A 16,269-nucleotide genomic window follows, 5' to 3' on the forward strand; every position below is an offset into this window, starting at 1 on the left:
CTGGCGGCGAGATCAAAAGTTGTCGCCACTCTGTTTTATCCACTGATCTGGGCGTGGCCTCATGTGCTGTGGGCGGGGCCTGGGGCGATGTGGGCGTATCGTCCGGTGCTGTGGGCGTGTCTTTCTGTGCTGTGGGTGGGGACACGGGCGATGTGGGCGTATCGTCCGTTGTTGTGGGCGTGGCCTCGGGTGCTGTGGGCGTGGCCTCGGCTCCAGTCGCAGACCGGTTACCAAACCATTGTTATGCTCCTACATGAGGAAAAGCTGCCCTTTAAAATAACAGTGCGTTGTGAAGAGTAAAATCAACCGTTATCCCGTTATTTTTAGGGTTTTTTTTTAACCAGGCTTGACTTTATGATGTGTCCTGGCCGTGTCCCCCCCCTGCTGCTGTCCCTGCTCTGCTTCGGTCTGACTGGTAAGTGTGAGCTCCGCGGGTCGACCGGTCAGCTGATCCAGCCGTTCTCTCACTCACATACATGTAACTGCATGTCGCCGGGCCGGGGCCGGGGCCGGGGCCGGGGGCGGCTTTCTCTCGTCCCCTGGACGGGGATCGTGCAGGAATGGCCTGATCGGGGCCGTGGAGGGAGTTCCGGCCCGGTTCCGTTCCCCGGGGTTCGGTCCCGGTCCGGCGAGCAGCCGTCCAAGTGGAGACGTGTCGGGTCTGCAGGATCACGCAGCGATGATGGAAACATGTTGCTGTACTTACTGTACAAGAACTAGTTGCTGCTGTAAACTCAGAGCTGGTAGAGGAGCCAAAAATTGTACTCAAGTAAAAGTACTGTTACTTCAGAATAATATGACTGAAGTAGAAGTAAAAAGTAGTCATTCAAATAATTACTTGAGTAAAAGTAAAAAAGTACTTGAAAAAACTACTCAAGTACTGAGTAACTGTTGAGTAACGTCTGATTTATTTTTTTAACACAACCGTTCAAACAGACAAAAGTACAAAATAATCATCTTCAGGCAAATTAAATCAATAAAATAATAAGATAAGTACCGATGATCCGAACCAGTACCGATGAACCAGTACCGATGAACCAGTACCGATGAACCAGTACCGATGATCTGAACCAGTACCGATGATCTGAACCAGTACCGATGAACCAGTACCGATGAACCAGTACCGATGAACCAGTACTGATGATCTGAACCAGTACTGATGAACCAGTACCGATGCTCTGAACCAGTACCGATGAACCAGTACTGATGATCTGAACCAGTACCGATGAACCAGTACTGATGATCTGAACCAGTACCGATGATCTGAACCAGTACTGATGATCTGAACCAGTACTGATGAACCAGTACTGATGAACCAGTACCGATGAACCAGTACCGATGAACCAGTACTGATGATCTGAACCAGTACTGATGAACCAGTACCGATGATCTGAACCAGTACCGATGATCTGAACCAGTACTGATGATCTGAACCAGTACTGATGAACCAGTACTGATGAACCAGTACCGATGAACCAGTACCGATGAACCAGTACTGATGATCTGAACCAGTACCGATGAACCAGTACTGATGATCTGAACCAGTACCGATGATCTGAACCAGTACTGATGATCCGAACCAGTACTGATGAACCAGTACCAATGAACCAGTACTGATGATCTGAACCAGTACTGATGATCTGAACCAGTACCAATGAACCAGTACTGATGATCTGAACCAGTACTGATGATCCGAACCAGTACCGATGATCTGAATCAGTACTGATGATCTGAACCAGTACTGATGATCTGAACCAGTACCGATGATCTGAACCAGTACCGATGATCCGAACCAGTACTGATGAACCAGTACCGATGATCTGAACCAGTACTGATGAACCAGTACCGATGATCTGAACCAGTACCGATGATCCGAACCAGTACCGATGAACCAGTACCGATGATCTGAACCAGTACCGATGATCCGAACCAGTACCGATGAACCAGTACCAATGCTCTGAACCAGTACCGATGATCTGAACCAGTACTGATGAACCAGTACCGATGATCCGAACCAGTACCGATGATCTGAACCAGTACTGATGCTCTGAACCAGTACCGATGAACCAGTACCGATGACCTGAACCAGTACCGATGAACCAGTACCGATGATCTGAACCAGTACTGATGATCTGAACCAGTACCGATGATCTGAACCAGTACCGATGAACCAGTACCGATGACCTGAACCAGTACCGATGACCTGAACCAGTACCGATGATCTGAACCAGTACCGATGAACCAGTACCGGTGATCTGAACCAGTACCGGTGATCCGAACCAGTACCGATGATCTGAACCAGTACAGATGCTCTGAACCAGTACCGATGAATCAGTACCGATGATCTGAACCAGTACCGATGATCCGAACCAGTACCGATGAACCAGTACCGATGAACCAGTACTGATGATCTGAACCAGTACCGATGATCCGAACTAGTACCGGTGATCTGAACCAGTACCGATGATCCGAACTAGTACCGATGATCTGAACCAGTACCGATGATCTGAACCAGTACCGATGATCCAGTACCGGTGATCCGAACCAGTACTGATGAACCAGTACCGATGATCTGAACCAGTACCGATGATCCGAACCAGTACCGATGAACCAGTACCGATGAACCAGTACCGATGATCTGAACCAGTACCGATGATCCGAACCAGTACAGATGAACCAGTACCGATGAACCAGTACCGATGATCTGAACCAGTACTGATGAACCAGTACCGATGATCTGAACCAGTACTGATGAACCAGTACCGATGATCCGAACCAGTACTGATGAACCAGTACCGATGAACCAGTACCGATGATCTGAACCAGTACTGATGATCTGAACCAGTACCGATGAACCAGTACCGATGATCTGAACCAGTACTGATGATCTGAACCAGTACCGATGATCTGAACCAGTACCGATGATCTGAACCAGTACCGATGAACCAGTACCGATGATCTGAACCAGTACCGATGATCTGAACCAGTACTGATGATCTGAACCAGTACTGATGATCTGAACCAGTACCGATGATCTGAACCAGTACCGATGAACCAGTACCGATGATCTGAACCAGTACCGATGATCTGAACCAGTACCGATGATCTGAACCAGTACAGATGAACCAGTACCGATGATCTGAACCAGTACCGATGAACCAGTACCGATGCTCTGAACCAGTACTGATGAACCAGTACCGATGAACCAGTACCGATGATCTGAACCAGTACCGATGATCTGAACCAGTACTGATGATCTGAACCAGTACTGATGATCTGAACCAGTACCGATGATCTGAACCAGTACCGATGAACCAGTACTGATGATCTGAACCAGTACCGATGAACCAGTACTGATGATCTGAACCAGTACCGATGAACCAGTACCGATGATCTGAACCAGTACCGATGATCTGAACCAGTACTGATGATCTGAACCAGTACTGATGATCTGAACCAGTACCGATGATCTGAACCAGTACCGATGAACCAGTACTGATGATCTGAACCAGTACCGATGAACCAGTACTGATGATCTGAACCAGTACCGATGAACCAGTACCGATGATCTGAACCAGTACCGATGATCTGAACCAGTACTGATGAACCAGTACCGATGATCTGAACCAGTACCGATGAACCAGTACCGATGAACCAGTACTGATGATCTGAACCAGTACCGATGATCTGAACCAGTACCGATGAACCAGTACCGATGAACCAGTACCGATGATCTGAACCAGTACTGATGAACCAGTACCGATGATCTGAACCAGTACTGATGATCTGAACCAGTACTGATGATCTGAACCAGTACCGATGATCTGAACCAGTACCGATGAACCAGTACTGATGATCTGAACCAGTACTGATGATCTGAACCAGTACTGATGATCTGAACCAGTACCGATGATCTGAACCAGTACCGATGAACCAGTACTGATGATCTGAACCAGTACCGATGATCTGAACCAGTACTGATGATCTGAACCAGTACTGATGATCTGAACCAGTACTGATGATCTGAACCAGTACCGATGAACCAGTACCGATGATCTGAACCAGTACTGATGATCTGAACCAGTACCGATGAACCAGTACCGATGATCTGAACCAGTACCGATGATCTGAACCAGTACTGATGATCTGAACCAGTACTGATGATCTGAACCAGTACCGATGATCTGAACCAGTACCGATGAACCAGTACTGATGATCTGAACCAGTACCGATGAACCAGTACCGATGATCTGAACCAGTACCGATGATCTGAACCAGTACTGATGAACCAGTACCGATGATCTGAACCAGTACCGATGAACCAGTACCGATGAACCAGTACTGATGATCTGAACCAGTACCGATGATCTGAACCAGTACCGATGAACCAGTACCGATGAACCAGTACCGATGATCTGAACCAGTACTGATGAACCAGTACCGATGATCTGAACCAGTACTGATGATCTGAACCAGTACTGATGATCTGAACCAGTACCGATGATCTGAACCAGTACCGATGAACCAGTACTGATGATCTGAACCAGTACTGATGATCTGAACCAGTACTGATGATCTGAACCAGTACCGATGATCTGAACCAGTACCGATGAACCAGTACTGATGATCTGAACCAGTACCGATGATCTGAACCAGTACCGATGAACCAGTACTGATGATCTGAACCAGTACTGATGATCTGAACCAGTACCGATGAACCAGTACCGATGATCTGAACCAGTACTGATGATCTGAACCAGTACCGATGAACCAGTACCGATGATCTGAACCAGTACCGATGATCTGAACCAGTACTGATGATCTGAACCAGTACTGATGATCTGAACCAGTACCGATGATCTGAACCAGTACCGATGAACCAGTACCGATGATCTGAACCAGTACCGATGATCTGAACCAGTACCGATGATCTGAACCAGTACCGATGAACCAGTACCGATGCTCTGAACCAGTACTGATGAACCAGTACCGATGAACCAGTACCGATGATCTGAACCAGTACCGATGATCTGAACCAGTACTGATGATCTGAACCAGTACTGATGATCTGAACCAGTACCGATGATCTGAACCAGTACCGATGAACCAGTACTGATGATCTGAACCAGTACCGATGAACCAGTACTGATGATCTGAACCAGTACCGATGAACCAGTACCGATGATCTGAACCAGTACCGATGATCTGAACCAGTACTGATGATCTGAACCAGTACTGATGATCTGAACCAGTACCGATGATCTGAACCAGTACCGATGAACCAGTACTGATGATCTGAACCAGTACCGATGAACCAGTACTGATGATCTGAACCAGTACCGATGAACCAGTACCGATGATCTGAACCAGTACCGATGATCTGAACCAGTACTGATGAACCAGTACCGATGATCTGAACCAGTACCGATGAACCAGTACCGATGAACCAGTACTGATGATCTGAACCAGTACCGATGATCTGAACCAGTACCGATGAACCAGTACCGATGAACCAGTACCGATGATCTGAACCAGTACTGATGAACCAGTACCGATGATCTGAACCAGTACTGATGATCTGAACCAGTACTGATGATCTGAACCAGTACCGATGATCTGAACCAGTACCGATGAACCAGTACTGATGATCTGAACCAGTACTGATGATCTGAACCAGTACTGATGATCTGAACCAGTACCGATGATCTGAACCAGTACCGATGAACCAGTACTGATGATCTGAACCAGTACCGATGATCTGAACCAGTACTGATGATCTGAACCAGTACTGATGATCTGAACCAGTACTGATGATCTGAACCAGTACTGATGAACCAGTACCGATGATCTGAACCAGTACTGATGATCTGAACCAGTACCGATGATCTGAACCAGTACTGATGAACCAGTACCGATGATCTGAACCAGTACTGATGATCTGAACCAGTACCGATGATCTGAACCAGTACTGATGATCTGAACCAGTACTGATGATCTGAACCAGTACTGATGAACCAGTACCGATGATCTGAACCAGTACTGATGATCTGAACCAGTACCGATGATCTGAACCAGTACCGATGATCTGAACCAGTACTGATGAACCAGTACCGATGATCTGAACCAGTACCGATGATCTGAACCAGTACCGATGATCTGAACCAGTACCGATGAACCAGTACCGATGAACCAGTACTGATGATCTGAACCAGTACTGATGAACCAGTACCGATGATCCGAACCAGTACCGATGATCTGAACCAGTACTGATGCTCTGAACCAGTACCGATGATCTGAACCAGTACTGATGATCTGAACCAGTACCGATGATCTGAACCAGTACCGATGAACCAGTACCGATGACCTGAACCAGTACCGATGACCTGAACCAGTACCGATGATCTGAACCAGTACCGATGAACCAGTACCGGTGATCTGAACCAGTACCGGTGATCCGAACCAGTACCGATGATCTGAACCAGTACAGATGCTCTGAACCAGTACCGATGAATCAGTACCGATGATCTGAACCAGTACCGATGATCCGAACCAGTACCGATGAACCAGTACCGATGATCCGAACCAGTACTGATGATCTGAACCAGTACCGATGATCCGAACTAGTACCGGTGATCTGAACCAGTACTGATGATCTGAACCAGTACCGATGATCCGAACTAGTACCGATGATCTGAACCAGTACCGATGATCTGAACCAGTACCGATGATCCAGTACCGGTGATCCGAACCAGTACCGATGAACCAGTACCGATGATCTGAACCAGTACCGATGATCCGAACCAGTACAGATGAACCAGTACCGATGAACCAGTACCGATGATCTGAACCAGTACTGATGAACCAGTACCGATGATCCGAACCAGTACTGATGAACCAGTACCGATGAACCAGTACCGATGATCTGAACCAGTACTGATGATCTGAACCAGTACCGATGAACCAGTACCGATGATCTGAACCAGTACTGATGATCTGAACCAGTACCGATGATCTGAACCAGTACTGATGATCTGAACCAGTACCGATGATCCGAACTAGTACCGATGATCTGAACCAGTACCGATGATCTGAACCAGTACCGATGATCTGAACCAGTACCGATGAACCAGTACCGATGATCTGAACCAGTACCGATGATCTGAACCAGTACCGATGATCTGAACCAGTACAGATGAACCAGTACCGATGATCTGAACCAGTACCGATGAACCAGTACCGATGCTCTGAACCAGTACTGATGAACCAGTACCGATGAACCAGTACCGATGATCTGAACCAGTACCGATGATCTGAACCAGTACTGATGAACCAGTACTGATGATCTGAACCAGTACTGATGATCTGAACCAGTACCGATGATCTGAACCAGTACCGATGAACCAGTACTGATGATCTGAACCAGTACCGATGAACCAGTACTGATGATCTGAACCAGTACCGATGAACCAGTACCGATGATCTGAACCAGTACCGATGATCTGAACCAGTACTGATGAACCAGTACCGATGATCTGAACCAGTACCGATGAACCAGTACCGATGAACCAGTACTGATGATCTGAACCAGTACCGATGATCTGAACCAGTACCGATGAACCAGTACCGATGAACCAGTACCGATGATCTGAACCAGTACTGATGAACCAGTACCGATGATCTGAACCAGTACTGATGATCTGAACCAGTACTGATGATCTGAACCAGTACCGATGATCTGAACCAGTACCGATGAACCAGTACTGATGATCTGAACCAGTACTGATGATCTGAACCAGTACTGATGATCTGAACCAGTACCGATGATCTGAACCAGTACCGATGAACCAGTACTGATGATCTGAACCAGTACCGATGATCTGAACCAGTACCGATGAACCAGTACTGATGATCTGAACCAGTACTGATGATCTGAACCAGTACTGATGAACCAGTACCGATGATCTGAACCAGTACCGATGATCTGAACCAGTACTGATGAACCAGTACCGATGATCTGAACCAGTACTGATGATCTGAACCAGTACCGATGATCTGAACCAGTACTGATGATCTGAACCAGTACTGATGATCTGAACCAGTACCGATGATCTGAACCAGTACTGATGATCTGAACCAGTACCGATGATCTGAACCAGTACCGATGATCTGAACCAGTACTGATGATCTGAACCAGTACCGATGATCTGAACCAGTACTGATGATCTGAACCAGTACTGATGATCTGAACCAGTACCGATGATCTGAACCAGTACCGATGAACCAGTACCGATGATCTGAACCAGTACCGATGATCTGAACCAGTACTGATGATCTGAACCAGTACTGATGATCTGAACCAGTACCGATGATCTGAACCAGTACCGATGAACCAGTACCGATGCTCTGAACCAGTACTGATGATCTGAACCAGTACCGATGATCTGAACCAGTACCGATGAACCAGTACTGATGATCTGAACCAGTACCGATGATCTGAACCAGTACCGATGAACCAGTACCGATGAACCAGTACCGATGATCTGAACCAGTACTGATGAACCAGTACCGATGATCTGAACCAGTACTGATGATCTGAACCAGTACCGATGATCTGAACCAGTACCGATGATCTGAACCAGTACCGATGAACCAGTACCGATGATCTGAACCAGTACTGATGATCTGAACCAGTACCGATGATCTGAACCAGTACCGATGAACCAGTACCGATGAACCAGTACCGATGATCTGAACCAGTACCGATGATCTGAACCAGTACTGATGAACCAGTACCGATGATCTGAACCAGTACTGATGATCTGAACCAGTACCGATGATCTGAACCAGTACCGATGAACCAGTACCGATGAACCAGTACCGATGATCTGAACCAGTACTGATGAACCAGTACCGATGATCTGAACCAGTACTGATGATCTGAACCAGTACCGATGATCTGAACCAGTACTGATGATCTGAACCAGTACTGATGATCTGAACCAGTACCGATGATCTGAACCAGTACCGATGATCTGAACCAGTACCGATGAACCAGTACCGATGATCTGAACCAGTACTGATGATCTGAACCAGTACCGATGATCTGAACCAGTACCGATGAACCAGTACCGATGAACCAGTACCGATGATCTGAACCAGTACTGATGAACCAGTACCGATGATCTGAACCAGTACTGATGATCTGAACCAGTACCGATGATCTGAACCAGTACTGATGATCTGAACCAGTACTGATGATCTGAACCAGTACCGATGATCTGAACCAGTACCGATGATCTGAACCAGTACCGATGAACCAGTACCGATGATCTGAACCAGTACTGATGATCTGAACCAGTACCGATGATCTGAACCAGTACCGATGAACCAGTACCGATGAACCAGTACCGATGATCTGAACCAGTACTGATGAACCAGTACCGATGATCTGAACCAGTACTGATGATCTGAACCAGTACCGATGATCTGAACCAGTACTGATGATCTGAACCAGTACTGATGATCTGAACCAGTACCGATGATCTGAACCAGTACTGATGATCTGAACCAGTACCGATGAACCAGTACCGATGATCTGAACCAGTACCGATTCTGGACTTTTCCTAAAGAGTAAAACTCGTACTCAGCATTTTATGGTACATTTTATTTGTAAAGCACTTTTCATAAAATAATCTCAAAGTGCTAACATAAACAAAGGGAAAAAAACAGACCACATAAAAGACCAGGAGTAAAAGCATAAAAACAATAAAAACCTCTATAAAAGACCAGGGAACGCCTTCCTGAACAAAACTCATGCTTCAGAATTGTGTTGTCAAATCAGTCCTAGTAAATACTACAAATCCAATTTGATTACAAATTATATTCTTACTTTTAAAGTTATAAAATAAATTGTAGTTGTGGTTTTCGATTAGAGTAAATCAGAAACAGAGGTGAGTATAAATCAGGGATTGATGATATCCATTAACTATGCACAATGTAAAAATGTTTAATTACCAATACCAAGAAAGTCAAATACAACTTATATCCGGCAGGAAGGTCCCCCTTAAGATCCAGGTCCTGGTCCAGGTTTCTTCCCCCCTTATGATCCAGGTCCTGGTCCAGGTTTCTACCCCCCTTAAGATCCAGGTCCTGGTCCAGGTTTCTTCCCCCCTTATGATCCAGGTCCTGGTCCAGGTTTCTACCCCCTTATGATCCAGGTCCTGGTCCAGGTTTCTACCCCCTTAAGATCCAGGTCCTGGTCCAGGTTTCTACCCCCTTAAGATCCAGGTCCTGGTCCAGGTTTCTACCCCCTTATGATCCAGGTCCTGGTCCAGGTTTCTTCCCTCCTAAAGGGGAGTTTTTCTTGCCACTGTTTGGCTTAAGGTTTTTCTCCCACTAGGGGAGTTTTTACCTGCCATTGTTTATGTAATAATTGCTCGGGGGTTTATGTTTATGTTCTGGGTCTCTGGAAAGATCCTAGAGACAACTTCTGTTATAATAGACGCTATATAGATAAAATTGAATTGAATTGAATGACTAAAGAGATGTGGAGAGCAGACACTGAGGTGGTCGGAGGGGCAGTTATCTACCAGACATCCAAACATACCCCTTTTACACCAAGCTGGTTCCAGGGCTGGTTCTGGTTCCAGGGCTGGTTCTGGGCTAGAGCCAGATTTAGCACCAGTTCTTTGGTTTTACACAGCCTAAGCACCGGCTCCTGGCTCTCAAAACTGGTGCTACACCAGCCCCAACTCTTTGCTGGGCCAGGCGTAAGAACCGCTTTACGTTGGGGGCTACGTGCTTACGTCAAGGGCTGGGGGCGGTGTTACTGAGCAACCAAAGCAGGAGTAAACACCGAAGAGCGCCATTTTTAAACAACGGAGCGTTGAAGACAGCCGTTAACTTAACAGACTGTTAAAATCTAACGTTAAAATGGATGTAAAGCAGAAGCAGCAATGGTCAACCTGCTGGATCGCAAACTTTTGCTGTCCAAGAAAGGCTTGAGAAGCCAGCAGCAACACTTGGGGTGCGTCCCAATACTCCCCCTCGCCCTAGGCTCTGCGTTGATGTACGCGGCGACGCGCGCCGTACGCCGTAATTTCTTAACAGGCATAGCTAAAACTGATAGATTTCATCTATTAAACCAACATTTATCTTCCTAAATGATTTTTTTCATCCAGCGTAATTCTCAACAGAGCTGCAGGTTTCTCCCCCGGGAAGACGGCGCAGGTTGAGCCGGCTGTGTGAGGAGCTGCTGTGCCCCAGGGCTGCCGGTGTTCTGCCATTCCATGCTCCCTGCCAGAAAATGCTACTTTGTGGTTCTGAGCATGCGCACGGTCGATTTTCAAAGTTTGATTGCGAGGCCAATCATTTATTGCACAATGTAAAAACGATAATATGGGATGTCGAGTATTTGATCCTTCAAAATACATTACCCATGACATGAATTGCATTACACTTTGTCAAAATTATACGATACAGAGAGAAAAAAAAAACAATTATATCGCTTTATTTGATATTCAGCCATTCAGTCATTCGCCTTTATTTAACCAGGCAGGTCATTAATAACACATTCTTATTTACGATGACGGCCTGGCAAGAGACAAGGACCACTTGGGGGAAAAGGACGTGGTTTAGGGAGTAAAACACGATAAAATTGTAGCTCTACAAAGGTAGAAAACCATTAGGTATCATTTTTTGGCAAAGCAGCAAAAAATGGCAGAACACCGGCTCTCAAGTCAAATTTCTTAACAGGCGTTATTTGAATAAACTGAGCCCAGGTTGGGGAACTTAACGGTTACTTTTACGCCTGAAAAAAATATTAAAACTTAATAAATGGCCATATTAACAGCGCTACAGCAGGAATTAAAACAGCTTTTAACTGTCGGCTTCCTCATATGGTGTGACGATCGACGCAGAGCCTACGGCGTAGGTTACGCGGCGACGTACGCCGTACCCTACGCCGTACTCTACGCCGTACTCTACGCCGTACCCTACGCCGTAGGCCCTGCGTCGATTTATCGCAGAACCATAAATCAGCTCCGGAGCCGGCAGTCAGGCAGAAATTCCGAAATTTTCAGAGCAAATTTCTTAACAGGCGTTATTTGGATAAACTGAGCCCAGGTTGGGGATCTTAAAGGTTACTTTACCTGAAAAAATATTAAAACTTAATAAAGTGCCATATTAACAGCGCTACAGCTGAAATCAAAACAGCTTTTGGCTCTCAGCTTCCTGATCAGGGTAGGGATGAAAACGAGGGGGAGTGGTGGTGACGTATACAGTAACGTGATGATGTGGCTCTCTGGCCAGCTGCTGGCTAGCACCAGCTTGTGTAAAAGCAAACGGTTCTTACTTAGAACCAACCGTGAACCGGCTCTAGCACCAGCACTAGCACCAGCCCTGGAACCAGCTTGGTGTAAAAGGGTGACAGGTGGAAGCAGCAGACACAGCAGACATCACTCTCTAAAAGTTGATATAAGTTGTAAACTATAAACCTTAGTTTTCCTGTGGAAAGAGGAATGAAATCTTAAAATAAGAATTAATTATGAATTATTAAGCTTTGTGAAAGCTTTAGCGGTAGCATCCACCGCGTGTGAGAAAACTCTTGTGAGTGAAGCAAAACTCTTCACTCTAGAACTCAAAATATCCCTCGTGACTGACACGACTGTCGTCGTGCATGAGGCTTTGTACTGTATATAGTCTGGTATAACTCCGGCGGACATTCATCAGTGAAATATTCATGACTCGGCAGCACGTACCGTGGTTCCAAGCAGCTAACGATGCAGCTAAACCCGATGTCTTCTACAACAGAAAGCGGCTGATGATCAAGGCTTATCTATTACCTTACGATGTAGTTCTTTTTTTTTCTGGCTGTGGTTTATAGGTCTCTGTTACGTTCAGCGGAGTTAGCGGCGTGGCTCCTGTTGTTTCTCTGCCTTAGCTGCAGCTAACTTTGGCAACTCAATACACTCCTTCGTGTGAAAAACTTTCAAATGTCTTATCAGCTTTGTTGTGTTGAAATTCTTTTGTAACATTCATCCTCGGGGTTTCTCCTTTGGACATACCTTGCAAACTGCTAATTTGTTGTCCTATTCAGACATTGTAAAACTCCCGCCATTTTCAGTGATGATGCGACGGCTACACCACCTAAGGAGACCTTGGCCCACGCGTGCGGGAACGCACGCGTGGGCGGCGGTTTGGTGTTGTAAACGTCATCTGATCAGCTCTGAACTATTATTTTCCAATCTCCGATCAAAACCGATAGGGGCATTATCGGGCCGATACCGATCGTTTGGCGATCGATCGGTGCATCTCTAGACTGCAGGGCAGCATGCAGCTCCTGAAACTCTGGCCGGAAACATACACAAAAGAGAAAATGTGGAGGCAGACCAGCACAGCAAACTACAAGAACAATGGAGAACAATGATGGTTATGAGATACTTCTAATTAATAACTGAGAAAGGAGAGAGAAGGAGGGGTGATGATCACCGCTCATCAGATCATGTTGGTGCCCCCCTGGTGCACCCCCCTGGTTGGTGCCCCCCTCTTGATACTCTAGGAACTACGAGTAAACTCCGAGAACGGAGAGCTCTGTTAGGAACATAAGATACTATTGTGGCTTTGCCCAGTATAAAGGATTCCAGGGCTATGGTCCCCCAGAACACATGTTTGAAAAACAGAGATTAAATGATAAACTCTGGTAAATTTTGTGGTTATTAATTAGCAAAAAAGTGAGACTAACCCTTAACAAACTCAACATATCTAACAGGAAATGCAGTGAAACTCATGTGACACAGTTTCTCCACCTTCTGGGTCAGAAAAAGAAGTTGCATGGCAGTATTACATAACTCATCTACTGGCTCTGAGAGCAACAAATAACTGAGGTTCTGTTTATAAAAGTTCTATAGAATCAGATGGTACTGTATTTCCAATGCTAATATTAGTATTGACAAAACTTTACTATTAAATGTATTGTTCATTTGTGAATTCAACACTATGTTATGTAGGCCTCAGTTCCTCCAGCCATTATAGCTGTAAACACCAATACAGGACTGTTTCTCATCATCAGTTGCTGCATTGGCAGGACTAGAGCTCTCCAGTCTCCCGACGGCTCTGGTTGAACGGCCTGACAAACCATCTCCGATCGCGCTGTTTTCTTTACCGAGATCACAAGAAAATCAGAGCAGTGATCTCCTCTCCATCCCGTGTTGCTGTCTTGTTTATTTATTTTTATTCCACCAATTTGAAATATTAATCACTTTTCTAAGCGAACGCAGTACAAACAGCCGGTGTATCCGCCCCTTTAATCTGATTGGTTTAGAGTAAATCGTCCCCCACGTGGGGTGCGCTCTTATGATTAGCTGAAACAAAGGAAGACATCTGATTGGTTGCAGATCGTTCCGTGTTTAAAAAAACGTATTTGTGGATCGAGTCACGTCAGGGGAGTCTCAAAAGTCACACGCAAATCCAGCGCAGCTCACTGACAAAAAAACGTTTGTAAATCAGGTTATATTTGTGTGTGCATCAAAAATACATTTGTGTAGCTTGTCCTACGCACGTGTGAATTGTTCTGTGCATTTTCGAATTTTGTCCTGTGCATTTGTGAAACGGTGTGTGCATTTGTGAATTATGAGACTGTTCGAGCTCCATAGAAATCTGGTGTTCAATCAGAATTAGTTGTGATTATCTGACACTGTGGTAGAGAATAGAGTGTAATGTCATTTCTTTATGTTGTTGTAGCTTCCAGTCTTGTTCTCTGAGAAGTAGGGTCAGGTACCACATGCAACCTCAGTTGTGTAGGGGTTGATCATCTGCGTAGGTGGTAGCCCTCTGAGAACTTAAAGTAACACAACGTACCTTAACATAATGTTTTTTAAATTATTTCAGCGATATATGAACTCATAATGAAACGAACGGAACTTCCACCAGCACGTCTCAAAGATTATGTTCTCAAAAAGCGACTGACCTCCTCCCACCTGTCACCACGACCTGGTTTGCGACGTACGTCACTGTATTTACGCTTAAGCCTGATTTATGGTTCTGCGTTAAACCAGAGCCTACGCCGTTGCCGTGACGCCATCGTGAACCCTTCAGACTTCACTGTCACTCCATTTCGCCGCGCTGCTACCCAGCAAACCAATCACAGCCCTCTCGGTCTGCGTTGGGTCTGCGTCGCCTCAACGTGTAGTTCAATTTTTTGGGAGGTGCAGGTCAGGCTACGGCGTAGCTACGGAGAGACTCCCTAGCCGCGTACTCTACGGCGTAGGTTTAACGCAGAACCAGAATTCAGCCTTTAGAAGAAGTGAAAAAAGGCGCATGTTGCAAACTCCAATGAAGCTGTGTATCTTTTCATACTAGAAAGTACTCGATGGCAGAAAGCAATGAGGGTTTTGTCAAAGGAAGTGAAGGAAAGTAATAGAGCGAGAGCCCGAGTCAGTTCTGGACCAACTTACACTTGTTTGAGTAACTGAAAGAGACAAAGAGCTGCAGGATGGACACCTAATGTTGTTGGATCAGTAAGTCATATTTATATTTCTTACTTTTTTTATATCTTGTGCTTTTGAATCTTGGCCACATTATACTGCGTTACAGCTGTTTATTTGATCACTGGTTCCCAGTTTTATGTATGTTGTTATTAAATTAGATAATGCTGCCAATGCCAATATGGAGCTGGTGCCTGTTGTTATGCTAGTGTGCATTGTGGGTAATGTAGTGTGAAGTCGTCGCCTCGTCGAGTATTTTAAATGTGTGCGCCGCCCGTTGGTGAAATGAGAAGGAGGATCATTCCGTAATCATTGGAGCTAAACAGTGAAGCTGAAACTCACATAATCTGAACAGTTCAAATTCCAGTTCTTGATCTGCAGAATGAACAAGTTCATGTTCAAGTTCTTTATTTGCAAATATGTTGCGTTCAGCTCAACTCACAGAAATGAACGCGTTCATTTGAACTCGTTCATGCACAACACTGACAACTACATCGTATTAAAGGTATTGTGACATCATTTTTAAAATGCTTTTAACACTATTATAAGTCTTGGCCAACATCCCTCAAATGTGTCTAAAAGGGTGTAACAAGAAAAACTTAACTCTAGTACTCCATTCCTGGCTTTTTATTACAGTCTTTTTTTGCGCCGTGAAAAACGCTTCCTTTCCCCCCATTCCTGTCAATCATTGCTCCGCTCCTCCTCCAAACCTCCTCCTCCAACCAACTGCTACAAACTTCTGCCCGCGTCTCCACACACACGCGCGCACACCGACCACAAACCTATA

The 16,269-nt window shown here is 45.6% G+C and overlaps 1 protein-coding gene across 2 annotated transcripts in view; it reads left to right on the top strand.

Annotated features, from left to right (window-relative positions):
- The first annotated feature begins 238 nt into the window (after window positions 1–238).
- adamts17 (ADAM metallopeptidase with thrombospondin type 1 motif, 17) overlaps window positions 239–16,269 on the top strand; it is a 193,226-nt gene continuing 177,195 nt past the window's right edge. For both annotated transcript variants that reach the window (XM_061735776.1, XM_061735787.1), the window contains exon 1: window positions 239–415. In XM_061735776.1, the coding sequence (XP_061591760.1) occupies window positions 355–415 (61 nt within the window). In that variant the 5' untranslated portion in view covers window positions 239–354. The remainder of the gene's footprint in view (window positions 416–16,269) is intronic.

The sequence above is a fragment of the Cololabis saira genome, chromosome 2 (genome assembly GCF_033807715.1).
Source record: "Cololabis saira isolate AMF1-May2022 chromosome 2, fColSai1.1, whole genome shotgun sequence".
NCBI classification, from domain to species: Eukaryota; Metazoa; Chordata; class Actinopteri; order Beloniformes; family Belonidae; genus Cololabis; species Cololabis saira.